The 27,841-nt window shown below is 44.3% G+C and overlaps 1 protein-coding gene across 1 annotated transcript in view; it reads left to right on the top strand.

The window, feature by feature from the left end:
- Nucleotides 1-13,851: 13,851 nt before the first annotated feature.
- Nucleotides 13,852-27,841, top strand: part of cntln (centlein, centrosomal protein) — a 465,635-nt gene continuing 451,645 nt past the window's right edge. Inside the window, exons 1-2 of the mRNA XM_048527488.2 lie at nt 13,852-13,881; nt 23,214-23,307. Coding sequence (XP_048383445.2) covers nt 23,227-23,307 — 81 coding nt within the window. The 5' untranslated portion in view covers nt 13,852-13,881; nt 23,214-23,226. The remainder of the gene's footprint in view (nt 13,882-23,213; nt 23,308-27,841) is intronic.

Below are 27,841 nucleotides of genomic sequence, written 5' to 3'. Positions count from 1 at the left end.
ACCCATTCCCTTTCTCCCTCAGCAATCCTAATCTGCAGTGTGATCAATTCGCTAAACGTGCTATCCACGATCCCCTCAGCATTACATATGCTCTAAAGTGAGGCCATCTGCAGCTTCAGAGCCATCATGTGGTCTAACAAGAGCTGCAGCTGGACACACTTCCTGCACGTGAAAGAGTCAGGGACATCAGCCATGTCCTTGAGCTCCCACATTGAACAAGAGGAGCATAACACAGGTTTGAGAACTCCTGCCATTTTTAATCTTAAACTTAAATTAGATAAATGAAAAAGGAACAAAAAAAGTTTTTACCAATCACACGATATATAAAAAAAATGAAATAGTTCAGAGAGGTCACCGAGGATTCGCATACAATTGACAAAATGCGGATATATACTAAAATGACATTTTGCACACACTGCAGGAAATTTGTGTGTATATTTCACAAACAATTGAACACTGAGGCCATATGGCACCTACCTTACAGGTGCTCAGAGTGCATTTTGCATAAATTGGTTACAATTTCAGACCATGCTGGGCTAATGAATAAAGAAGTTGGTGTGAAAAGTGAATTCACAACTGGTATTTTTAAAAATGGAATGTTGGGAATGATTAAATAGTGCTTATTTGAATGTATGTGTATAAATCTATAATAAACAAAGCAAATACTAGAAATCTCCCTGCATCTTTACTTTCTAACATCACATTGTTGGATTATTTTCCATTATGAACCTAATACGCAGATTTACAATGAGGAACATGTGGAAACTGCTCACTCTGATAGTAACAGCCGGACGCTACATTCCTCTTATTACATCAAGTGCATTATGAAATGTTTACACCATTCTTTTCCTCAGTAATGAAAATTCCTAATGTCTAAAGTTATGCAATCACAATTTAAAAATGTTTTATTTCACAAAGCAATTGATTCAACTGCACTAACACACTGAGTCGTGTGTTATAGTTTGTACTCCTGACTTCTGATGCTCTTAAAATGCTACTTCATATTTCTGTGAAAAGCTCTGATTTTGTTTACTGCTTCCATTAGGTACATGGGAAGAGGTAGCTATTTAGCTCCTCAAACCCGTGGAGTGTATCCAATTTTCATAGATGCATAGCCCAATTAAAATTTTTGCTCTAACTTTGAGAGCTTTTATTTGAGCCCTTTTCACAAGTAATTGAAAAAAAACTCTAGAAGATGAATTTCATACGTTTTAATCAAGTAGTGGGTATATGAAAGTATTTTTAAAAGTAGGTGTGCTGCATGTTTCATATGTATGTTTGAAAGAGAAAGAAAATGACAAAACACACAATTATATCTGCTACAAATTTCACAAAGCATTTTAAAACCATCAGAAGAGTTGATGTATCCTCTTCTAGCAGTGTAATTGTGCTGGAATGGAACTCTCAGTGAAAACTTCAGAATCTGTCCCCAATCTTGGAACAGGATCATTTACTACATTCACTACAGCAAATTCAAGTGGAATTCCAGAGATGCAATCTAGTCTGGAGAATATTGTATTTGTACTGCTTTAGCTCCTATGGATGGTTTTGGAAAACATTATAAAAGCAGTTAATTTCTCTTTAGATTACCTTTGTTTGGGAAGCAAGTGTGATCTTCTTAAATTGTCAGTTAGTAATGAGAAAACAGATCAAAATGACTATTTTGAAAGATAAGTTGATGACAAACAAAGGAACATGTGTTGATGAGGAGAGACAGTAAAAACAAAATCAGAAGAAGAGATCTGTAACAAGAGGAAGAAATATATATATGATGGAAGTTGTAGCTGAGCAGAGTTTGATGAGGATTTTGAACATGCTGACTGTTATAGTAGGGATGGGAAATGTTCCTGAGTATGGGGTATAATGACAAATGTTCTCTCACTGATGATGGTGAGTAAAGAGATGGTATACACTACATGTTAGAACTAAAAAAGTACAGTATGAAAATTGAAAATTGATAATGGGTGTGGTTACAAGGTAGAATGTAGTGAGAACATGATTTTTAAAGAAGGACCAAGAGTAGAAATTAATCTGATGAAGAATAGGGAGCCAGGAGAGGCCAGTGAGTCATTAGTGATAAGTGAACAAGGTTTGGTATAGATGCAATTTGGCTGCTAAAGTAATACACAAAATGTAGCTTATGCAGGGCAAAACACAGGAGATAGGATCACTGAGAAAGCTTAGCTCAGAGGGTGATTGAATAAGTGTTTTGACAGGACTCCAGAATATGTGAGGTGGGGGAGGGAATGCAATACTGTGATGGAAATGATGTTAACGGTTGCTTAGGAAGTGAAACTGTAAGCTGGACTGAAGTTCAAATATCTGCCTCAGGTTTGTTAATGTGGTTGTTATCCTTGATGAACAAGCAGGCAAGTGGACTTTGGTGTTGCAATTGTTGAGTTGGAGAAAATTGTAATTCCTTTGAAACATCGTGCAGGCCATTACATAACACGTACAATTAAAGGATGATGAAAACAAGATAAAAATGTTCAAATAAAAACCGAAAGAACAGCAGATGCTGTAAACCAGGAACAAAAACAGAAGTTGCTGGAAAAGCTCAACAGGTCTGGTAGCAGCTGTGAAATAAAATCAGAGTTAACGTTTTGGGCCCAATGACACTTGCTTGGAACTGGAAATCTGAAATAAAAACAAAGTGTTAGGGAAATTCACCTAATGCTGCCAGACCTGCTGAGTTTCTCCAGCATTTTCTGTTTTCGCAATTCGAATCCCCCTCCTTTCTGGCTACTAATATAGAGTAACAGTTGATGTGCTGGCCTAACTCCAACCAATGACCACCTGCAACTGTAGGTAAGAAACCAGAATATTGCTCATTAATGGTACAAACTAAATTATTTACTTGGCAGGGGTGGTACCATGATCCAGAAGGTGGTCTCCCTGGATGAGTCTGAACTAAGAAGTTTTGTCATCAGAACATCTTGAGATCATCGCTGGACTGTGATTGCGAGCAAGACTGGAGGATTGTAAATTGAACTGAGCTGAAACAGGTGGCGTCTTTTTGCTGGCTTCAGCCAAACACCAATTCAGTGACTAGCTGCTAAGGCCTCTGGCTAGTGCCCGCACCCTTGGTCACCAGGTCTGCAATACAGTCAGGGCAACTGTGAAGAAGGTGAAGGAAGGATCTCTGGTCAAACAGACCATCTTCATGAAGGAAGTCCTCCTGAATTGTTCAGTTTCCAAATTAGCAGATGCTTTCTGTCTGTAAGATTTTCCCAGCAGGGGCTACTTTGATGTGGCCTTCAGGAGCGTGAAGCAATGTGAGTATCTCCTGAAGGTATTTGAGGAGAAGGGAGGTGAGGATCCCCTCTCGTTCCTGTCTGCAGCACCACTGTTCATTCTCCCTGCACAGTGGAGTTGGGATGTCACAGTCCATATGTACAACCCCCATGTCCCAGCAGCAGATACCTTGACCTTCCTGGGAAGGTAAGTACAGCTTGAAGGAGTCCACCAATATAGTGGACACCTTTGGAATCTGGACCAGCAAACAACAGGTCAAGGTGATGTGGATGAAGGTGGATGCCAGTGGGGAACATCCTCCACTGGCCCTCCAGCTTTGCAATTGGAGGTAGCCAAGGTTACCTGACATATGTGGGGTGGCCTAGAGTGTGCCAATTCTGTGGGAGGTCAGGACACATGGTAGCAGACTGCAAAGTGACCCTCAGCAGGATGTGCAAACAAGAGGGCCACCTGACTAATGATGACAAGGAGTGCAAAAGCTACAACATATATGGGGAACCTGGCCACCTGTACAAGGCCTGCACAAGACTGGAAGTGCCCCATATGCTCATATGGCCGGAAGTGGCAACACAAGCTGTGGTCAACCAAAGGATGGTAAGGTGCCACCCTTCAGCAAGAATCCTGAAAGGATGGGCACCCAGAAGGAAGGACAGGCCGGGGAGGAGGAAAAGGCAGTCAGCACAGAAACAAAGCAACTGACCCAATCTCCACTAGAACAGACAGTGCCAATAGCAGAGGAGAAACGAAGGAGGCGGGGATGGCTGCTGGCGAGAAACAGCTACAAAACAAAAATGCATTGGGACCCCTAGTCCCATAGCAAATGGAAAGAAGCAGCTGAATGATGGGCATAACAGCAGTTCCTCTGACAATGTAGACATGCGGAGAGATGGCCACCAACAAAAAAAGGAACCCAACAAAAAGCACCATGGGGGAGAAGGAGAGGAGCACCCCCAACCTGGAAACACCAGACGTTGGCGAGGGGCCCAGTGAAGCCCAACCTCCAGTCATCAGGAACCAAGGGATACCCATTGCACCACAGCTCTGGGCAACCAGAGCTGTGATGGTCCAAATTAGGAGCAGAGTACAACAGTTCTGCTGTCAGACTCAGAACTGGACCTTCCCAGCTTGGTTCTCATCCTCATGACGCTGGATCAGGGAAATGTCCCCCCAAGGAAGGATCAGAATGGCTATGTCAGTGTGGACTGTGTCCAACAGTTCACTCACATCATGTGGATGCAGGGAGTACCCTAGGGTCAAGACCGTAGGTGATTGGACATTGTAATTCTATAAACTCTGAAGATGGGTTACATTTGCTATGCAACATGCTTCTTCGTTAGCTTACCTGCAGCTACAGAAAACGGTCAACTTGTGGACCTACAGGCCTTTGATTTGGTCGGGGAAACAATTGAGGTTCTTCTGGCCCTGGGCATTCTACTATGAAAAGGTACCTTCATCTTTTCTGAAGTTGAGGAGGTATTAGGCAGTTAGCAGATGTCATTTACAGAATCGTATACCCCAGGTGCAAAAGAGTGAGTGGCTTGCCATCTTGCAGGAGCTCCTGCAGCTGGTGACTCCCCAGCGGGTCATTCTGACCAGAGACTTCAACTGCATCATTGAGGCAGATGGACAATCTGGATGGACTGACAGGAAACTGGATACCACATCCAGATTCCTGATGGAAATTAAAAAAAACTGCCAAGCTGCGCAATATCTTCAGCACCCTTGCAAATGGAGTGCAGTGTAGATACACCTGATCACAGCCAGACAGATCTCTCCCCTCTAGGAGAGATTTCCTGTTTGCACCTGGCACATTCTGCCAGAGCCACTGATGTCAAGCTGTTGTTCTTCAATGACCACTGTCACCTGCAGGATGACCAGCATGCCAACAAGTAAATGGCCTTTGATAAAATATTGCATATATACATCCAGGACAAACTCTCCAAAATTGGCTTGGGGAGGGAATTTGCAATTGGATCTGGCCGCTTGATAGCAACATCATTATTGCGTCTCAATCAATGTGTAGGCATCATAAAGCTTCCCAACAGATCTGGAGTTGAGTAGGGCTGCCCACTCTCTCCTGCCTTGTTTGTATGTTGTATAGATCACTTTGCTGAGTCCATCAGGGAGGATGTGAGCCTGAGAGGGGTAACTGTTCCAAGCAGTGGAGCCTGCAGGTCAAAGCTTCTCTGTACATGGATGACATCGCCATTTTTTGCTCGGATCCACTGTCAGTGCACAGACTCGTAAGTATTTGTGGTCTGTTTGAATTAGCCTTGGGAGCCAAAGTAAAGTGAGGCAAGAGCAAAGCCATGTTCTTTGGGATCTGTGCCAACCAATCCTTTATCCCCTTCACTGTCAGGACAGATTACTTGAAGGTACTGGAAGTATGGTTCAGAGGGCCTGGGGACATGCACAAAAACTTCCAAGTAGCATATTGATCAGGTGAGGCAGAATGTGGGCTTTTGGGAGCACCGTTCCCACTCTATTGCAGGTAAAATCCTGGTCATCAGATGTGAGGCACTCTCTGACGTTGTACATAAGACCAAAAGACATAGGAGCAGAAGTAAGGCCATTCGGCCCATCTAGTCCACTCCACCATTTAAATCATGGCTGATGGGCATTTCAACTCCACTTCCCTGCACTCTCCCCGTAGACCTTGATTCCTTCTGAGATCAAGAATTTGTCGATCTCTGCCTTGAAGGCATCCAACGTCCCAGCCTCCACTGCACTCCATGGCAATGAATTCCACAAGCCCACCACTCTCTGGCTGAAGAAATGTCATCTCATTTCAGTTTTAGATTTACCCCCTCTAATTTTAAGGCTGTGCCCACGGGTCCGAGTCTCCCTGCCTAACGGAAACAACTTCCTAGCGTCCACCCCTTCTAAACCATACATTATCTTGTAAGTTTCTATTAGATCTCCCCTCGACCTTCTAAACTTGAATGAACACAATCCCAGGATCCTTAGCCATTCATCATACGTTAAACTGGAGTTGTGGATAGTGACAAAGGATGCTGTAGGTTGCAGAGAGACATGGATAAGCTGCAGAGCTGGGCTGAGAGGTTGCAAATGGAGTTTAATGCAGACAAGTGTGAGGTGATCCTAGGATGGTGACGGCGAGCACGAGGGGGCATAGCTTTGGTAGGAGTAACCAGAAGGCAAAGTACTGGGAAATGGTAAGATTCTTAGTAGTGTAGATGAGCAGAGAGATCTCGGTGTCCATGTACACAGATCAATGAAAGTTGCCACCCAGGTTGACAGGGCTGTTAAGAAGGCATACAGTGTTTTAGCTTTTATTAATAGAGGGATCGAGTTCTGGAACCAAGAGGTTATGCTGCAGCTGTACAAAACTCTGGTGCGGCCGCACTCGGAGTATTGCGTACAGTTCTGGTCACCACATTATAAGAAGGACGTGGAAGCTTTGAAAAGGGTGCAGAGGAGATTTACTAGGATGTTGCCTGGTATGGAGGGAAGGTCTTACGAGGGAAGGCTGAGGGACTTGAGGCTGTTTTCGTTAGAGAGAAGAAGGTTGAGAGGTGACTTAATTGAAACATATAAAATAATCAGAGGGTTAGATAGGGTGGCTAGGGAGAGCCTTTTCCCTAGGATGGTGACGGCGAGCACGAGGGGGCATAGATTTAAATTGAGGGGTGAAAGATATAGGACAGATGTCAGAGGTAGTTTCTTTACTCAGAGAGTAGTAAGGGAATGGAACGCTTTGCCTGCAACGGTTGTAGATTCGCCAACTTTAGGTACATTTAAGTTGTCATTGGATGAGAATATGGACGTACATGGAATAGTGTAGGTTAGATGGGCTTGAGATCGGTATGACAGGTCGGCACAACATCGAGGGCTGAAGGGCCTGTACTGTGCTGTAATGTTCTATGTTTAAACCTACCATTCCAGGGATCATCCGTGTGAATCTCGGCTGGACATGGTCCAGGGCTAGTATGTCCTTCCTGAGGTGTGGGGCCCAAAATTGGACACAGTATTCTAAATGGGGCCTAACTAGAACTTTATAAAGCCTCAGTAGCACATCGCTGCTTTTATATTCCAACCCTCTTGAGATAAACGACAACATTACATTCGCTTTCTTAATTACGGACTCTACCTGCAAGTTAACCTTTAGAGAATCCTGGGCCAACACTCCCAGATCCCTTTGTACTTCTGTTTTGTGAATTTTCTCACCATTTAGAAAATAGTCCATGCCTGTATTCTTTTTTCCAAAGTGCAAAACCTCGCATTTGGTCACATTGACTTTCATCAGCCATTTCCTGGGCCACTCTCCTAAACTGTCTAAATCTTTCTGCAGCTTCCCCACCTCCTCAGTACTACCTGCCTGTCCACCTATCTTCGTATCATCGGCAAACTTCGCCAGAATGCCCCCAGTCCCTTCATCTTGATCATTAATATACAAGGTGAACAGCTGCGGCCCCAACACTGAACCCTGCGGGACAACACTCGTCACTGGTTGCCATTCCGAAAAAGAGCCTTTTATCCCAACTGTCTGCCTTCTGCCAGACAGCCAATCCTCAATGCAAGCCAGTAGCTCACCACGAGCACCATGGGCCCTCACCTTGCTCAGCAACCTCCCGTGAGGCACTGTATCAAAGGCCTTTTGGAAGTCTAGATAGATAACATCTACTGGGTTTCCATGGTCTAACATACTTGCTACCTCTTCAAGAATTTGTCAGGCACGACCTCCCCTTACTAAATCCATGCTGACTTGTTCTAATCTGACCCTGCACTTCCAGGAATTTAGAAATCTCATCCTTGGCAATGAATTCTAGAATTTTACCAACTACCGAGGTTAGGCTAATCGGCCTATAATTTTCCATCTTTTGCCTTGATCCTTTCTTAAACAAGGGGGTTACAACATCAATTTTACAATCATCTGGGACTTTCCCTGACTCCAGTGACTTTTGAAAGATCACAACCAAAACCTCCGCTATTTCCTTAGCCACCTCCCTCAGAACTCTAGAATGTAACCCATCGGGGCCAGGAGATTTATCAATTTTTAGACCTTTTAGCTTTTCTAGCACTTTCTCTTTTGTAATGCCTACCATGGCACAGGTTTGGCCCATCTGCAGTCATCCAAGCCATGTTCCACTTCATCTGGAGTCTAAGATAGACTGTGTCCACAGGGACACTGTGTACAAAACTCTGGATAAGGTGGGGAAGAGCATAATCAATGCCATCATCATCCTGATGGTCACCTTTGCACGTGGTTGCATCAAACTGTGCACAGATTCTTGGTATGCAAATGCCAAGTATCAGTATGTACTGAAGTTCTACTTGTCCACTGTGTTGTGAAGGATGGCACTGCCCTGTTATCGTGGAATGCTCCAAGTAACTGGACCTTTCCGTATCATCTGTCTGTTGTGGATAAATTTGCAAAGAGGAACACCTTTGTTGACAAGTCTTTCAGAAAGTGGTCAGCACGTAGCATCCTGAAGACATCGTGGGAAAAGGAGAGGGTGGCTTTAATGCAGCACCATTGGATCTGTTGTGTATGCCTGAGAGGAATATCTCTGGCTGTGCAGCATTCCTTATGTACTGCACTAGCGTTCCAGCCTTGATTTTGTACTCAAGTCTCCAGAGTGGGGCTTGAACCCAGAAATTTCTGAACACACTGTAGACCATCTGTGCACTTCATTGGCTGAACTAATTATGTCTCTCAAAGATGAATCCTGTTCAAGAATCCATTAATGATCTCAAATTGCACCTTGAGTTCGGTGATTGCACAGGATCACTTCCCATTTCATTAGAACTGAAGACTATGTCCATCACTGCTTGAGTGCAGAACATTCAAAGATTTACCTGAATCCCTTGGATACAATATAAATCCATTTACAATTTTCACAAGTGAATGAACAGAGTTCTGAAAATAAATCATTAGCAATTTTAAGGAGCTCGGATACACTTAAAAGTGGAATTTGGCTTACTTAGCACTGTAGAGCAATAGCAATGTCATTACCACTCCGCATCACAAATTGATGTAAGTGGCCTGATTGTATGCAGCAGCGAATGTTTTGAATTTCTGATTAGTAAGTGGTTAATGGTACAAATGGAAAATTGATATAATTTATAAAAAACACCTGGGTTCTGGCTGTTGTTGGTTAGGTCTGCATTTATTGCATAACCTTAATTACCCTTGAAAAGGTGGTAGTGAACTACCTGCTTGAATTGTTGCATTCCATGTAGGATAGGTACACCCTCAGCAATGTTTGAATGAGAATTCCAGGATTTTGACACAGTGACAATGAAGAATCAGTGCTGTTGTTCCAAGTCAAGGTGGACTATGGCTTGTGGTGGAAACTTGCAGATTGTGATGTTTCCATTCAGCTGCTGCTTCTTCGAGACAATAATAGTCGTTGATTTGGAAAGTGCTGTTGAAGGAGCCTTCGTGAATGTGTTTTTGTAGATAGTACTCACTACTACCACAATGCTTCGGTGGTGTGGAGTGTGAATGTTGGAGGTGGTGGATAGGGTACTAGTCAAGTGGGCTATTTTTTCCTGGATTGTGTCAAGCCCCTTGAGAATTGTTGGAGCTGCAGTCTTCTAGGTGAGCGGAGAATAGTCCATTATAATCCAAATTTATGTATTTTAAATGTGGACAGGCTTTTGGGAATCAGGGTGGGCATTACTCACTGTAGAATTCACAGTCTCTGACCTGGGCTTGTAGCCACAATATGTCAATCGTTGACTACTTCGAATTCTGATCAATCATATACCCCGATATATTGTGAGGATTGAATTTAATTCACTGTAAACTAGTTCAATGAAAGAAAATTGAAAGAATTTTAATAATGTAAAGTTTCAGAAGTGTATTGTGGATAATGAACAAAGCTAATTGAAAATGATCCAATTAGAAGCAAAACAATTGAGAAAAATCAGTTTCCCCAAATGAAAGATTGGCTGCCTTGCCGTCTGTGACTTCTACAGATTGTTGACAATATTGGTTCCCTGCTATTACCTTGTAGAAGTTATTGATTCCTTTTATTGTGAATTTCTGCAAATTATATGCTTGGGAAGAATTTGGAAATAATTTGGTATAACAATAATTTGTGTGTTACTGTGTGTATATGGTACATAACGGCATTAGATGGCAGAGCAGCTTCAAATGCTGTACTCCTGCGCCCATTTCTAATCTTCTTTATCTCTGCCAATATGGATAATGCTCATTCTAGATCATGTGATCAAAACCAGCAGCGAGATCCATCAGATTTTAGATGTATACATTTATTATCAAATAAAGATTTATGTGCTACCATGAGTAAATCATGATTTACAGTCACTTTAATCAAGAGTTTTATCAGCATGGAAAGATGCCCTTCAGTCAATCAAGTGTCCATTTATTCTAATGCTTATTACTAGCACTTTGACCTTAGCCTTGTCTGCTACTTAAAAGTGTTCATCTAAATAGCTCTTATATGTCTTGAGGGTTGTGACCCCTACCACACTTAAAGGCAATGAGTTCTGATATTCACAATCCTGGACTGAAAAAAAAATACCTGAAATCTCTCTTAAGCTCTTGCTCCTCCAATAAAATTTGCCTTTGGTTATTGACCTCGTTATGAAGGAGAACTGTATGTCACTATATGCCCTTTCTATACCTCTCACAACTTTAGACACCTCAATCAGTTCCCCCTCAGCTTTCCCTGCATTAAGGAAAACAAACCAGTCCTACCTAGTTTGTCTTCATTGCTGAGTTGTTCCAGTCCAGGCAAAATCTTGTGACTCTCTTCTGATTCTCTGTTGTACAAATTATATGCTTCTTATAGTGCCATGATCAAGACTGCACACAATACTCCTCCTGTGGCCTAAGTGACATTATATACAGTTTTGTCAGAACATCCTTGTTCTTGTATTCAGCGCCTTGACTAATGAAGACAAGTTTCCCATATGTCTTCATAACCACATTGTCTACCTGTTCTGCTAACAAGAACAAAAAAAACCCTAGAAAATACTGGTAAAACACAAGCAGATCTGGCAGCATCTGTGGAAAGAGAACAGATTTGACGTTTTGAATCCAGTGACTCTTCCTCAGTTCTGATTTTTAATGGTAATTTCTGTCTTAATTTCTGATTTATAACGTCTGAAATTCTTTCGATTTCTGCTGCCTTCAAGAATCTAGACATGCACACCAAAGTCTCAGATAATAAAATGTGCAGCTGGATGAACACAGCAGGCCAAGCAGCATCTCAGGAGCACAAAAGCTGACGTTTCGGGCCTCGACCCTTCATCAGAGAGGGGGATGGGGAGAGGGAACTGGAATAAATAGGGAGAGAGGGGGAGGCGGACCGAAGATGGAGAGTAAAGAAGATAGGTGGAGAGAGTATAGGTGGGGAGGTAGGGAGCGGATAGGTCAGTCCAGGGAAGACGGACAGGTCAAGGAGGTGGGATGAGGTTAGTAGGTAGGTGGGGGTGCGGCTTGGGGTGGGAGGAAGGGATGGGTGAGAGGAAGAACCGGTTAGGGAGGCAGAGACAGGTTGGACTGGTTTTGGGATGCAGTGGGTGGGGGGGAAGAGCTGGGCTGGTTGTGTGGTGCAGTGGGGGGAGGGGACGAACTGGGCTGGTTTAGGGATGCAGTAGGGGAAGGGGAGATTTTGAAACTGGTGAAGTCCACATTGATACCATTAGGCTACAGGGTTCCCAGGCGGAATATGAGTTGCTGTTCCTGCAACCTTCGGGTGGCATCATTGTGGCACTGCAGGCCAACACCTTCCACCCCAACCTTCAGTTCACCTGGGCCATCCACTTGACCAACACCTTCCACCCCAACCTTGATCAGTTCACCTGGGCCATCCACTTGACCAACACCTTCCACCCCAACCTTGAGTTCACCTGGGCCATGTCCAGCACATCCCTCACCTTCCTAGACCTCTCAGTCTCCATCTCAGGCAACCAGCTTGTAACTGATGTCCATTTCAAGCCCACCGACTCCCACAGCTACCTAGAATACACCTCCTCCCACCCATCCTCCTGCAAAAATTCCATCCCCTATTCCCAATTCCTCCGCCTCCACCGCATCTGCTCCCACGATAAGACATTCCACTCCCGCACATCCCAGATGTCCAAGTTCTTCAAGAACCGCAACTTTCCCCCCACAGTGATCGAGAACGCCCTTGACCGCGTCTCCTGCATTTCCCGCAACACATCCCTCACACCCCACCCCCGCCACAACCGCCCAAAGAGGATCCCCCTCGTTCTCACACACCACCCTACCAACCTCCGGATACAACGCATCATCCTCCAACACTTCTGCCATTTACAATCCGACCCCACCACCCAAGGCATTTTTCCATCCCCACCCCTGTCTGCTTTCCGGAGAGACCACTCTTTCCGTGACTCCCTTGTTCGCTCCACACTGCCCTCCAACCCCACCACACCCGGCACCTTCCCCTGCAACCGCAGGAAATGCTACACTTGCCCCCACACCTCCTCCCTCACCCCTATTCCAGGCCCCAAGATGACATTCCACATTAAGCAGAGGTTCACCTGCACATCTGCCAATGTGGTATACTGCATCCACTGTACCCGGTGTGGCTTCCTCTACATTGGGGAAACCAAGCGGAGGCTTGGAGACCGCTTTGCAGAACACCTCCGCTCAGTTCGCAACAAACAACTGCACCTCCCAGTCGCAAACCATTTCCACTCCCCTTCCCATTCTCTAGATGACATGTCCATCATGGGCCTCCTGCAGTGCCACAATGATGCCACCCGAAGGTTGCAGGAACAGCAACTCATATTCCGCCTGGGAATCCTGCAGCCTAATGGTATCAATGTGGACTTCACCAGTTTCAAAATCTCCCCTTCCCCCACTGCATCCCTAAACCAGCCCAGTTCGTCCCCTCCCCCCCACTGCACCATACAACCAGCCCAGCTCTTCCCCCCCACCCACTGCATCCCAAAACCAGTCCAACTTGTCTCTGCCTCCCTAACCGGTTCTTCCTCTCACCCATCCCTTCCTCCCACCCCAAGCCGCACCCCCATCTACCTACTAACCTCATCCCACCTCCTTGACCTGTCCGTCTTCCCTGGACTGACCTATCCGCTCCCTACCTCCCCACCTATACTCTCCTCTCCACCTATCTTCTTTACTCTCCATCTTCGGTCCGCCTCCCCCTCTCTCCCTATTTATTCCAGTTCCCCATCCCCATCCCCCTCTCTGAGGAAGGGTATAGGCCCGAAACGTCAGCTTTTGTGCTCCTGAGATGCTGCTTGGCCTGCTGTGTTCATCGAGCCTCACATTTTATTATCTTGGAATTCTCCAGCATCTGCAGTTCCCATTATCTCTCACACCAAAGTCTCATTGGCAAGTATTAGAGAATCAGAGTCCTACTATTCAATGTGTAGCTTTGGGCCATTCTTTCTGCACAAACATGCTCTCAGTCTCCTAAGTGAATTGTGTTCCAAGTTGAAGGGTTCAACCCAGGAATGTATTAACTCATGAAGGGGACGTGGCCACCTGTGGGCGTGCCACGGAGACAGTTGGTGTTGTTTTTGTGGGGCGGGTCCAAGGGTTCGGGGGGGGCGTGGCCTCGATGCTGCAAAGTGTCGTGCGCATGGTTCTGCTTTACGGGAGGCGGGCAGTTTGAACCAGCAGAAGTTGGCGGAACGACGGTGGGTTCGGAATTGTAGAGCTGAGGCCTCGGGCAGTAAGTGTGATAGATCCGCTCGTTGCTTTGTGTTTTTCGTTCCTGCTGCGGTTTGTGCACATATCGCACGGCATTTAGCCAGTTCGGTGTGACCGAGTGGGTCCCGTTGCTGGGGTAACCACGCGGGTCAATAACGGCCGTTGCAGCCTAACCCGAGAGAAACCTTAATAAAGCTCCATTTAAAGGCATCTGCATTAAACCGTATAAATCGAAAGAACTGCGGACATTGTCAGTCAGGAACAAAAACGGAAGTTGCTGGAAAAGCTCAGCAGGCCTGACAGCATCTCTTGAAAAAAACTCGAGTTAACATTTGGGAGGTCCAGTGACACATCGCCACAACTGTGTGTGTGTTTGCAATAAACACCCTCTTGCAAGTGGCGTCCCCTCCCTCAATAAGCTTCCCATCAACTTAATCTTGTATAACTCTATTACATTCTTCCCATGTACTCCTCCCGCAATCAAACGGCATCAAAGTCAATCGCCCCAAAAGAAACGTGGCAATAAATACGTTCCGCAATGAATCCACTCCTGCAAGCAGCCCTCTCCAATAAACAACTACCTAACAAACGCTCTCTACAATGAATCCCGCAGCAAAAAAAAGTCCTCTGCAATCACTCTGCCATAACCTTACCTAAATAAACAGTGACGATATTAACCCCCCCCCCCCCCACCGTCACATTAAACAAACCCAGATGAAGGGTCTAGGCCCGAAACGTCAGCTTTTGTGCTCCTAAGATGCTTCTTGGCCTGCTGTGTTCATCCTGCTCTACACTTTGTTATCTCGGATTCTCCAGCATCCGCAGATCCTATTATCCCAGAATCTAGTCTACTGCATTCGCTTCTCACAATGTGGTTTCCTCTACATTAGGAGAACAAAGCATAGACTTGGTGACTGCTTTGCAGAACATCTCTATTCTACTTGCAAAAAAGACCCAGAACAACTACTTGTCTGTAACTTAACACACTGCCCTGCTCCCTGGCCAACATCTTCATCTCTGGCTTACTGTAGTGTTCTAGCGAAGCCCAACACAAGCTGGAGGAACAACATCTCATTTTCTGCTTGGGGACCTGCAGCCCTCCGGACTCAATATTGAGATCAATAATTTTAGGGCCTAAACTCTCCCATGCCCCAGCCCCCTACCCCAAGGCCTTGTAACCACATAGCCTTCCATTACACACCCCTTGTTGTTAACTACTAACATTCCCCATTAATAACTCTTCACCCTCCCAGCCTACTTGTTAGCAACTCCTTTGTCTGTCTCTTTCTCTTTCTCTCTCTTTAGGCTCTATCCTATCATTTACATTCTACCTCCCCATTTTCTGCATATAAACTGACATTCTCCCAGCCACTACCAGTTCTGAGGAAGGGTCACTAGACCCGAAACATTAACACTTCTTTTCTTCACAGATGCTGCCAGATCTGCGAAGCTTTTCCAGCATTAGAGATAGCAGGAACTGCCGATGCTGGAGAATCTGAGATAACAAGGTGCAGAGCTGGATGAACACAGCAGGCCGAACAGGAAAGCTGATGTTTCGGGTCTAGACCCTTCTTCAGAAAACACAACTTTGTTTTTGTTCCTGATTTACAGCATTCGCAGTTCTTTTGGTTTTTCCCAAGTAAATGACCCTGGTTGTTTATGCACACAGATTCCTCCACATTCCTGTGACCCTGCTTATGCTCTGTCAGCCATTCATAAAATAAACCTCTTCTGTATTAAATGCACTTTGAATCCACCTACAGAACATCCCAAAATAACCCTCACTGCTGTCCAAAGGTGCCTAATCATGCCTTAAATGATGTTGCTCCCAAATAACCTTGTTAGATTTAAACATGATTAAAACCAAAAGAACTACAGGTGCTGTAAAACAGGAACAAAAACAGAAGTTGCTGGAAAAGCTCAGCAGGCCTGGCAGCATCTGTGAGGAAAGATCAGAGTTAATGTTTCAGGCTTCATGGCCCTTCCTAGGAACATGATAGTACCTAGGAGGTTGTGGTTTATATACAGAAGAGGGGAGGGAGTCAGGACTAAACCCAAAGTAAGAAAAAAAAGAAGTAAGATAGACAAAGAGGTTGTTAACAATCTGGGTAGGAGGGTGAATAACTGTTATTGGGAACTGATGGTGACTAACAATAGCTATTGTCTAATTGTGGACTATGTGATAATAAGGCCTGGTGTGTGGGTTGAGGCCTAGGACATGGGACGGCTTGGGCCCCAAAATTATTAAACTCAATATCTGGAGTCCAAGGGCTACAGGGCCTCCAAGTGGAAAATGAGATTTTTTTGAGCTTGAACTGAGCTTCTCTGGAACACCACAGGAAACCTGAGAGAGATCAAAACCCTGAGCTTCCAGTTGTCTGCCACTTTAACACATCATACTGTTCCCTGGCCAGCATCTCTGTCTCAGGCTTGCTGCAGAGTTTGAGCAAAGCTCAGCGCAAGCTGGAAAAACAACACCTCATTTTCTGCCTAGGGATCCTGCATCCCACCTGACTCAATATTGAGTTTAGGGCCTAAACTCTCCCATGTCCTTTCCCCTACTCCATACACCAGGCGTTGTTTTAGCATGGAAATAGTAAGAATTGCCGATGCTGAAGTCTGAGATAACACAGAGTGGAGCTGGAGGAACACAGCAGGCCAGGCAGCATCAGAGGAGCAGGAAAACTGACAGTTCACTGGACCCTCCCTGACCCAAAACATTAGCTTTCCTGTTCCTCCAGCTCCATACTGTCCTTTTTTAACATGGTCTGCCATTGCACACTACCTATTGTTAGTCGTTAACATTCCTCATTAACACCTATTCACCCTTCTAGCCAGATCATTATCTACTGCTTTGCCTGTCCAACTGCTCTTCTGTTTCTATGACCTCTGCTCCCACTTATTGTTTACTCCTTATCCCCTCCCCACACCCAATCTTCTGCATATAAACCAAGATTTACCTAGCTACCATCAATTCTGAGGAAGGGCCAGTGGACTCAAAACGTTAACTCTGTTTTCTCCTGCACAGATGCTGCCAGACCTGCTGAACTTTTCCAGCAACTTTGTTTTTATTCCTGATTTACAGCATCCGCAGTTCTTTTGATTTTTAATATAAACTAGATGTTAGGTCTTTCAAATCAGTGTCACGCTTTCCAATTACTTTGCGGCATGTAACAACATATTTCCAATAAATTTTGAAGCAAAAGGCAAAATGAAAATTATGATTTCATCTGTGCCCTTCTCTTCAGTTGCCCCTGTTTTATTTGGACTTTGTAAAACATGACTAATTTCAGTACATGATTTCATTTTTTATCATAATGCTATTTACTTGTTGACATTGTTCTATCAGACCTTGCCAAGGTTTGCTAGTGTTTGCAAATTGGATAAAGAGGCAAATTTAGACATAAAATATACAAAATAGTAGCCATTTGGCTTCTAAGCTGTCCTGAAATTCACTAAGATCATAGCCAAATTTCTCCCGCAACTTCTCTTCTTTTGTTTTGCCACACACTCTTTTAATGACTTCTGACTTCAATAAATATCCAGCTTTTGGAAGAGTAGCCCACCTATGCTGGGACATTAATTGCCGTACTGAACTACTTTTCCTGCCTTTGACAGGTTGACTTGTCCATATCTTTGCTGGATCTAATCAACTTTTGAGTGGTCTCTTTGGAAGTTTTCACTGCTGCCTCACTCTTTAGATTTGATGTAAGGTGCTAAATTTCCTTATTGTTCATATAGTCCCCAAAATCTTTAATTTGGATCCGAGGGCCATTGCCACTCATCAGAATGCTAACAATGCTATGACACCTTAAGGCTTTCCGTGTTCTCACTGGTAGTTGTTGATGTCTGCTGGTCAAAGTTCTAGTAGTCTGAAGAGTATTGGATGGTGATGAGATGATCAATCCTTGTGAGATTTAAAAGGTGTATTGCAAACTTCATTCATGGTCAGTATGGGATGTCATAAGCAGTTCTTTAACTTGATTAATTTGATGTTTATTACAAGCGCTGTATTGAATGTATGATCCTTAATCTCACTGCTGTTAAGGTGATTTTCCCTGACTGGTCGTTCTGAACTTGATTCCTTGGTGGTTTGCATGGATGCTGTCCATCTCTTTCAGGATGATGACTTTAATTCCTTCGCACCAGAGGCCAGTCATTTGGGTAATCACCTCATCTTTGTGTGACCAATGCTGTCTTACAGCAACAAGTCCATTCTTGATCTTTTCAGATCATCAGGTTATCACAACTTTCTACTACACTTGTACAGTTCCGTTTTTGTGCAGTTTGTTTGATGTGAGCCAAAATGCTTGTTGAACAAAACACGTCCAGCAGTTGTTGTACAGCATTGCAAATCTCTTGTGCTTGAATGGTTACCAGTGCAAGCTTTTGACTTGTTTCAGCAGAGATGAAGGCAGTTAGCATACTGCACACCATTTAGAAGTCCTCATTTTCTTTCTTTCCATTGTATTGGACTCTCAGCTTTGTTTGTTCACTTGAGGTGATCTTCATTCCGTGATAGAGTCTTAACTTTACCTTTGGCTTCATTTTTGGTTCTTCACATTGAGCAACCTCACACACAGGTTTTCAAAACTCATGATGTAATGTGCACCATATGAGTTTGGTGACATTGTAGACTTTTCACTGTACCTAGGTACAAGTGACAATATGAAACAATCAGATCATTCACTTAATATTCTCCTTCTGTAGTTATTGTTCCACAAGTCTCATGCCATTTTTTTGAGACTTGACAGTACCAATGTATTCTGCAGTGGAGAAAGATTCTTCAGAATTATTGCTCCATGTTTCCAGAATCTATCTCTAAAAATTGTTTTCCTTTCAAGCAAAACACTTGCCTTCCATGTGGTTTAGCTTCTTACAGTTAGTGCTTCACTCATGCTGGACATGTTTCGTTGCCACTTAAATGGTCCCCTGCACAGTATTCAAATGCATAACAAGACTTTTATCTTTCTGGTGACCCTTCCATAAATTGTCCTTTCTACTTGCCATTCACTTGTACTTGGTGAGCTTGGACTGCGTTTCAAGCCCTGTCTTCCAAAAATACCCTTCAGCTGATAATTAAGCCTTGGAGCTTCTGCTCAATGCCGACAACTTCTTTATAGAGTAATTTTCTATTTTCTCAGCAAATGTGTTCTCATTACTGGATCTCTTCTTCCTCCGACAATCCCCTCTCCCGTCATCCTTCAGTTGCCCGAGATTCAGCTGGATATCTCAGAGCAGTCACATAGTTACCTGTATTTTTGTTTCTTGCTGAACTCTAAAATTAAACACATTGCACTCATAAATTACTTTAATAAAAGGTACAAAGTGTGTCATTAAACTGCCAAAGTTTTAAAATTTGGTTTTCTTGCTTTTCAGTGAGGTCCAGTGTGTAAAATGATTTGTTCCACGCTTTGCCCAGCATGATAAAGGGTCACCACTCTTATATTGGTCTTCTTGATTAGGTCTGTGGCAGTCTCATAATTTAGCCATTCCTAATTGACGAATTTATAGTTCAAACTCAAATCTCCAGAAGAGCAGGTGCTGAAATATTCAAAACAATAGTGAATCACTCAGCAACAAGTCTCCTGCACCAAGTTAATGCTATTGTTTTTTGCTGTTTTTCACAGCTGCCGCGACTCTCTTGGCCTTTGTCAAACATCACTCCATCTCGACGACGCTCTCCATGTCTTGTGTAAAATAGTTACTGCCCAATCCATTGTTTATGTAGAATGGTAACTGTCAAATAAATATGACAAGCCAGAGTATAAACAGTTTTTCCAATCACATAGCACAGGAACAGATTTTTGGTCCAATCAATTGTGCCTATGATTATAATAAGGCAAAGAACTGTGGTGCTGGAAATCTGAAACACAAAAACAGCAATTGCTGGAGAAACTTCAGCAGGTATGGCAGCATTTGTGGAAGAAAAGCAGAGTTAGTGTTTTGGGAGGCCAGTAATCCTCCTTCAGAGCTAGAAGCAGCGAGGAAAAGGTGAGATAACAAAGTGTGGAGCTGGATGAACACAGCAGGCCAAGCAGCATCTTAGGAGATATCTGTGCTGATGATGATGGAGGGGGAAGGGAAAGCAAGGAGCAGATAGGTGGAGAGGGAATACAGAGAGGATTAAAATGTAGACAGACAAAGAAATTTTTGATAGTAAGCCGGGGAGAAGAGAGCTTGATAATAATTTAGGCAATCATGGCGGCTGTAAATGTGTGAAACTGGTTTGGCTGTGTGAAAAGCAACTCGTCATTACTCAACCTAGGGTGTGGGACTATGTAACAGACATGCAGTGTCCAAACTCTCAAATGATAATGAATCCTGAAAGCTGTGAATGTCCTTTAGCAGAAGTTGAGGTGTTGCTGTTCTGAGTTCTAAAGAAGGATCACGGGACTCAAAATAGTAGCTGTATTTTCTGTCCACAGATTCTGACAGAGCAGCTGAGTTTGTCCAACAGTGTCTGCTTTTGTATGCCAGTGTTTATGCTGTTCTCAAGCCTTCTCTTCTGTTTCCCCAGCTAAATCTAAAATCATGAACCTATTTTCGTTTTTTCTTCTTGTACCAATATAATTTCTCCTTAATTGCTTCTATTCACTTCAGCTGCTCCCTGCGGTCGTGAGTTCTATGTTATATCAGTACTTTGGTTGAAGTAATTTCTTATGAATTTTCTTTTGAATTTCCTGATGATTACCTTGAATTGATGATGTCGAACTCTGCCTTCCTCACAAGAAGAAACATTTTTCCTGTATCCACTCTGACAAAATTTTCCTAATTTTAAAGGCTTCAGGCCATCCTTCAACCTTTTTTGAGCAAAGAGGCATGGGCTGTCGGTCGTTTCCTTTTCTGTACTTTTCTGAATTCATCCTCCTAAATCATTCAGTTAGAACATGGCTGATCTTCACTAACCCTTAATGCTTTTGCCTGACAAAACCTTGTCCAGATAGGAGCAAATTCCTGCAGATGCTGGAATCTAAACTGAAAACAAAAATTGTTGGAGATCACAGTTGGTCAGGCAGCATCAATGGAGAGAAAGCAAGCTAACATTTCAAGTCTAGATGGCTCTTCATCGGAGCTGAAGTGTAGTGTAGAGGGGACAGGATTTATGCGATAGTTGGGGAAGGTGGTTTGGTGTTGCAGTGCTGGGAGAAAGCTGTTAATAGTTCAGTGTAAGCGATCAGAATGTGAGAATGGCAGAGCAATGGTGTGTCTTACTGCCAGGCTGGAAAGAACAGACGACAGTGGGGTAAGGGGAGAGAGGTTGACAGAATGCAAAAGGCAAAGCTGAAAGAAAGGGAAGGAATTTGGACACAATTTGAAGGTGCTGAACTCAATATTGAGCCCAGAAGTTGGGAACTACCAAGTTTGAAGACAAGATTTTGCTCCTGCAGTTTACGTTGTGATTTACTGGAGAATTGCAGTATGCCGAGAGCAGATGAGTGAGCATGCGAGCAACTTGCTGTGTTAAAATGCCAGTTATGGGAAGGTTGCGGTCATGCTTACTCAGGGAGCAGAGGTGTTCTGCAGAGCGGCCAACCAGTCTGCGTTTGGTTTCGCCAGTGTAGAATGGGCTACATTGGAGACCGTTTAGGCCCTTGGATGGTGAGCAGGTAGGAAGCAGCCCTGTATAACTTTCACGTTATCCATTTCCGACACTTCCTTTCCTTTACCTCTCCATCTCCATTTCGAGCAATAAACTGTCCACTGCCATGTGCTACAAAGCCACTGGATCCCATAGCTACCTTCACGTCTTGCAAGGATTCTATCCCATTCTTCCAGTTCCTTTGTCGACATCGTACCCCGTTCAGAAGATGCCACTTTCCAAAACAGCGCTACTGACATGGCTTCCTTCTTCCGTAACCATGGTTTCCCGCCCACTATAGTTGACAGCGTTCTCAACCACATCTAACCTATCATCTGTGCTTCCGCCTTTGCCTGTTTCCATCACTCATGACTGTATCATCGGGTCCCCCTTTTTCTCACTTTTCACCCCACCAGCCTCTGCATTTAAAGGATCGTTCTCCGCCATTTCAGATAACACCAGCAGAGTGCCATCACCGAACGCATCTTCCCCTCACTCCTCCTGTCTGCATTTTGCAGAGATTGTTCCCTGCGGGCCACACTGGTCCATTCCTCAACCACCAACACCAGCTCCTGTGTCCAACAGTGCCTTCCCATGTTACCACAGAAGGTGCAACACCTGCCCCTTTATCTCCTCCCAGTTCACTATCCAAGGGCCTAAACAGTCTTTCCAGGTCAAACAGCATTTTACCTGTACCTCCTCCAATCTTGTGTATTGTGTTCGCTGCATCCACTGTGGCCTGCTCCACACTGGAGAAACCCAATGCAGATTGGGTGACCATTTTGCAGAATACCTCTGGCCTGTGCACAAGTATGACCCCAAACTTCCCATTGCTAGTCATTTTAACACAGTTTCTTGCTTGCATACTCATCTGTCTGTCCTTGGCGTGCTGCAATTCTCCAGTAAATCACAGTGCTAGCTGAAGGAGCAACATTGCTTCTTCAAACTAGGCAGTATACCACCTTCAATATTGAGTTCAACACTTTCGAATTGGGAACCTATTTCTTCCCTTCCTTTTAGCTTTGCTAGTTACATTCTCTGTTACCGTGTCTCCCTTTTCTCCCCCTCTGGTAGGACTGTCTGTTCTTTCCAGTCTGGTAGTTAGACACACTATTGTTCTACCATTTTCACGTTCTGATCTGTCAACATCCTTTCTCTCCCAGCACTCCGGCTGTCCCTCCCTCTGCACCCCCGCAACTATTGCATAAACATTGCTCTCTCCAGATTTCACTTCAGCTCCAGTGTCTCTCCGGGGATGCTGCCTGACCCGCTGTAATCTCCAGCATTTTTTGTTTTCCATTCAAATCACCATCTATCTCAGTTTTAATGCTTTCAATTGATTCTGAGATTTCAGCAGTCTTTTGTGTGAAGGTGTTTTCCTGTCCTCTAACACCTAACGGTAATTTCAAAGTTCTGCATGGTCCTGGCTGCCACATCGGTGAATCTCTGATCCTTTTTACCTAATTGAAATTTTTAAACATTTCAAACGTCCCAGACCCCCCATTATTCTTCTTCTGTTCTCAAGGGAATGCATCTTGCCTCATAATTTAACCATTTTATTTATGTAACATTCTAATAAACTGATGTTGTTCTTGCCCTGCCATGCCAATATATACTTCCTGAGATATGATACAGTACTGTAAACTGTATGCAGGATTCTGGATGTGCTGTAACAAGATTTATTGCAGTATATCATCATTTAATTGTCATGCTTTTATTTCTGTACATTTTGAAAAGGTATCCAGCTAACATGGCTTCAACACAGTGTGACCCTCAGCTGCTGCTGGAAGACAAGGTGCGGAAATTGTCAGAAGACCTTGCTCAGTGTCAGGTGAGTTTGCTTGCTTGGTGTGCCTGTTGCCCATTTCTACATTTGATCAATTGTGGTCCAATAGAGATTGAAATTTTGGGGTCTCTTGTCGTTTAGCTTATATTTTTACGACCAGTTGAGAAACCCCATTTGTGCCGGTTTCAGACAGAATGCCCCACATTGTTGAATTCCAGGGTAAGGGGGGACGAATTGGTTCTGCTTCTTTATTCACCCTGCCCTTGGTTGATTGCAGTAAATTAGAAAGGATCCCTTCCCTGTGGATGCATTCCACAAGATCCAAATTAACTTGTGTTTGAGACAAGTTAATTAACCAGACTTTCTTGAATTAACAAAAAAGAATGGATTTCTTAATTATTACAAGTCAGAAGAAATACCATCACAATACACAAACAGATTTAGGAAAAAGATTCAAGCCCAAACAGACGAGATTTTGTACATTGTATAGATGAGTCTCTGAATTGCTTATAAACGCAGAAGCATAGGAGCAGAGATAATGGGATCTGCACAATCCTTGATAACAAAATGTAGAACTGGATGAACACAGCAGGCCAAGCAGACATTCCAATTCCCCAGTCCCCAACACTTCATTTTCATCATGGACATCCAGTCCCTATACACCTGCATTTCCCATTCAGATGGCCTAAAGGCCGTCCACTTCTTCCTGTCCCGCAGGCCCGACCAGTCCCCCTCCACCGATACCTTCATCCGCCTAGCTGAACTTCTCCTCACCCTCAACAACTTCTCTTTTGGTTCCTCCCACTTCCTACAGACAAAGGGGGTGGCCATGGGTACCCACATGGGCCCAAGCTATGATTGCCTCTTTGTAGGTTATGTGGAACAATCCCTCTTCCATAGCTACACTGGCCCTAAACCCCACCTCTTCCTCCGTTACGTTGATGATTGTATCGGCCCCACCTCGTGCTCCCATGAGGAACTCGAACAGTTCATCCACCTCACCAACACCTTCCACCTCAACCTTAAGTTCACCTGGACCACCTCCAACACATCCCTCACCCTCCTGGACCTTTCTGTCTCCATCTCGGGCAACTGCCTAGAAACCAATATCCATTTTAAGCCCACCGACTCCCACAGCTACCAAGAATACACCTCCTCCCACCCACCTTCCTGCAAAAATTCCATCCCCTAATCCCAATTCCTTTGCCTCCGCCGCATCTGCTCCTAGGATGAGGCATTCCACTCCCGTACGTCTCAAATGTCCTCGTTTTTCAAGGACCGCAACATCCCCCCAGCAGTGGTCGAGAACGCCCTCGACCGTGTCTCCCGCATTTTCCGCACTCATCCCTCACACCCGGTTCCCGCAATAACTGCCAAAGGAGAAGCCCCCTCATCCTCACGTACCACCCCACCAACCTCCGGATCTAACGCGTCATCCTCTGCCAGTTCAGCCATCTGCAATCTGACCCCACTACCAAAGACATTTTTCCCTTCCACCATTATCTGCTTTCTGGAGGGACCACTGTCTCTGTGACTCTCTTGTCTGCTCTACACTCCTCACCAGCCCCACCATCCCCGGCACATTTCCCTGCAACTGCAGGAAGTGCTACACCTGCCCCTACACACACACACACACACACACACACACACACACAGCACCCCCCCCCCCCCCCCCCCCCCACCTCACCCCCATCCCAGGGCCTAAGAAGACCTTCCACATCAAACACATGTTCACCTGCACATCTACTGATGTGATATACTGCATCCGCCGTTCCTGTTGTGGCCTCCTTTACATCAGGGAAACCAAGGGAAGGCTTGGGGACCACTTTGTGGAGCACCTACTCTCGGTTCGCACCAAACAATTGCACCTCCGAGTCGCGAATCATTTCAACTCCCCCTCCCACTCCTTGGACAACATGTCCATCCTGGGCCTCCTGCAGTGCGACAATGATGCCATCCAAAGGTTGCAGGAACAGCATCTCATATTTTGCTTGGGAACCCTGCAGCCTAATGGCATCAATGTGGACTTCACAAGCATCAAAATCTCCCCTCCCCGGACTGCATCCCAAAAGCAGCCCAACTTGTACCTGCCTCCCTAACCTGTACTTCCTCCCACATATCCCCTCCTCCCACCTCAAGCCCCACTCCCATCTCCTACCTACTAGCCTCACCCCGGCTCCTTGACCTGTCCGTCCTCCCTGGACTGACCTATCCCTTCCCTAACTCCCCACCTACACTCACCTTTACTGGCTCCAACCCTGCTTCCTTGACCTGTCTGTCTCCTCTTCACCTATCTTGTCCTTTATCCATCTTCTGCCCGCCTCCCCCTTCCTTTTTATTTCAGAATCCCCTCCCAATTTCTGAAGAAAGGTCCAGACCCAAAACATAAGCTTTCCTGCTCTGTGATGCTGCTTGGCCTGCTGTGTTCATCCAGCTTTACACCTTGATGAGCCAGAAGATGAGCCGAGGTTTCATGAAGAGTGCAGGATAGCAAGCCAGGAGCAACACCAAGGATACCTGTAAATGAGGTGTTGCCATGCTGAAGATACAAAGCATGACTATCTGAGTACTGAAGTATTTTCACTCTGGCGTCTCTTGTCATGGATCTCAGAGGACGGTGCATGGTAGTAGATTCTGGAACAGTAAGTCAATGTGACTGGAGTCTCAAATTCGCGGATGAACCTTCATTCAGTGAAGAGTGAAAGACTCATGGCAGGAACAGCATCAGGCATTCATGAAAATGAGATGTCAACCTCCTGAATCTACAAGACTGCACTCGAGTGCCAAATAACATACTCAGCAAGTGGTGGAGAGAGCTAGGTGATTCCGCAACGGAAGGACAGATCTAAGCTCTGCAGTTCTGCCACATTGAGTCATGAATGGTGGTGAATAATTGAACAATCCACTGGAAGAGGAGGCTTCAGTTTGTTGAAGATCAATCATCTCAGCTTCTGGACATCTCAACAGAGTTCCTCAGGGATGTGTCCTAGAACACACCAGCTACCTCATCAGTGATCTGCCTTCTATTGGGTCAGAGATGGGGTGACCTTTGATGATTGCCCAGTGTTCAGCACCATATGCTTCTTCTCGTTTATTGAAACATGGTTAGGTTCTCCTGATGTACTAAAATGGACAACATCCACATTTGTGGCGACAAGCAGGAAGGAAATACTACACAAATGCCAGTCAACACCATTTTCAGCTGAAGAGAAACTAAATATCATCCTTTGATATTTAATGACATTACCATCGTAGAATGCCCTGCCGTAAACACCCGGGGGGTTATGGTTCAGAAACTGAACTGGACTAGCCACGTAAAAAATACTGGAACACCCTCCTTAAAGGCATTGTGATCTATGTACAACAAATGGACTGCAGCAGTTCAAGAAGGAAGCTTATTACCACTTTCTTGAGGGCATCTGGGAAAGGGTGTAAATGTTAGTCCAACCAATGACGTCTAAATTTTGAAATATCTGCCACAAGTGTCCCATCCTGTCATAGACTTTGTTCATGATATGACATGGTGGAATACCCCTACCATAACACTATTGCATCTCATTTAATTAGGGTTCATGACTGGTTCTCTGTCTTCTGTTATCTGTCAAGCCAATTTAAAAAAAAACTTCCTTGTCAATGGTACAGCAGTTCAGCAATTATTTTGTGAAATGAAAAATTGTTAATAAATGCCCAGCTTTATTTTGGGGTCAGTTGCTCAACTTCATTTTTTTGATGTTGGTGCTGATTGTTTCAGTGAAATCACAATATTTCTCTTCGATTAAAGCAAATTATAGCCAAAGTTAACATGTACCACTGACGGTTTCTGTCATTTGACATTTCTGAAGTCCACTGTACTATATCAAACATTGCTTGTGGAATATATACAATGGAATGACATCATTATATTTATTGAATCACAAATGCAGGTGATTCACTATTGATATTGTTGTTGTTTAAAGTTGTAGCATTTAACCTAATAACTTTAGAGTAGAGATATAGCTCATTTAAATACCAGGTGGAAATTTAGACTTTAATGAAAATGAATTCTCATTCCAAGTTTAAAATTAATCAATTAATACAGCACCTTCTCACACTTACATTGCTAAAACCTTCCTTTGAATTGACTAAACAATTCTTATTTTTCTCAGTCAGAAAATCAGTCTCTTGAGCAGCAATTGTTTTCAACTTAAATAAAAACCGAAAGAACTGCGCATGCTGTAAATCAGGAACAAAAACAAAGTTGCTGGAAAAGCTCAGCAGGTCTCGCAGCATCTATGGAGGAGAAAGCAGAGTTAACGTTTCAGGTCGGTGACCCTTCCTCAGAACTGATGGTGGCTGAGAAAACGTCAGTTTATATGCAGAAAATAGGGAAGTGGATGGGGTCAGGAGGAAACGATAGAATAGAGCCCAAAGAGAGAGAAAGACGGTTGGACAGACAAAGGAGTTGCTAACAATCAGGCTGGGAGGGTGAACAGCTATTAATGGGGGATGTTAGTGATTAACAACAGGGGATGTGTAATGGCAGGCTATGTGGTAACAAGGCCTGGTGTGTGGGGCGGGGGGGAATATTCCCAAACACACA

Source organism: Stegostoma tigrinum, chromosome 3 (assembly GCF_030684315.1).
Source record: "Stegostoma tigrinum isolate sSteTig4 chromosome 3, sSteTig4.hap1, whole genome shotgun sequence".
NCBI classification, from domain to species: Eukaryota; Metazoa; Chordata; class Chondrichthyes; order Orectolobiformes; family Stegostomatidae; genus Stegostoma; species Stegostoma tigrinum.
This window is presented reverse-complemented; position numbering and strand designations above follow the sequence as displayed.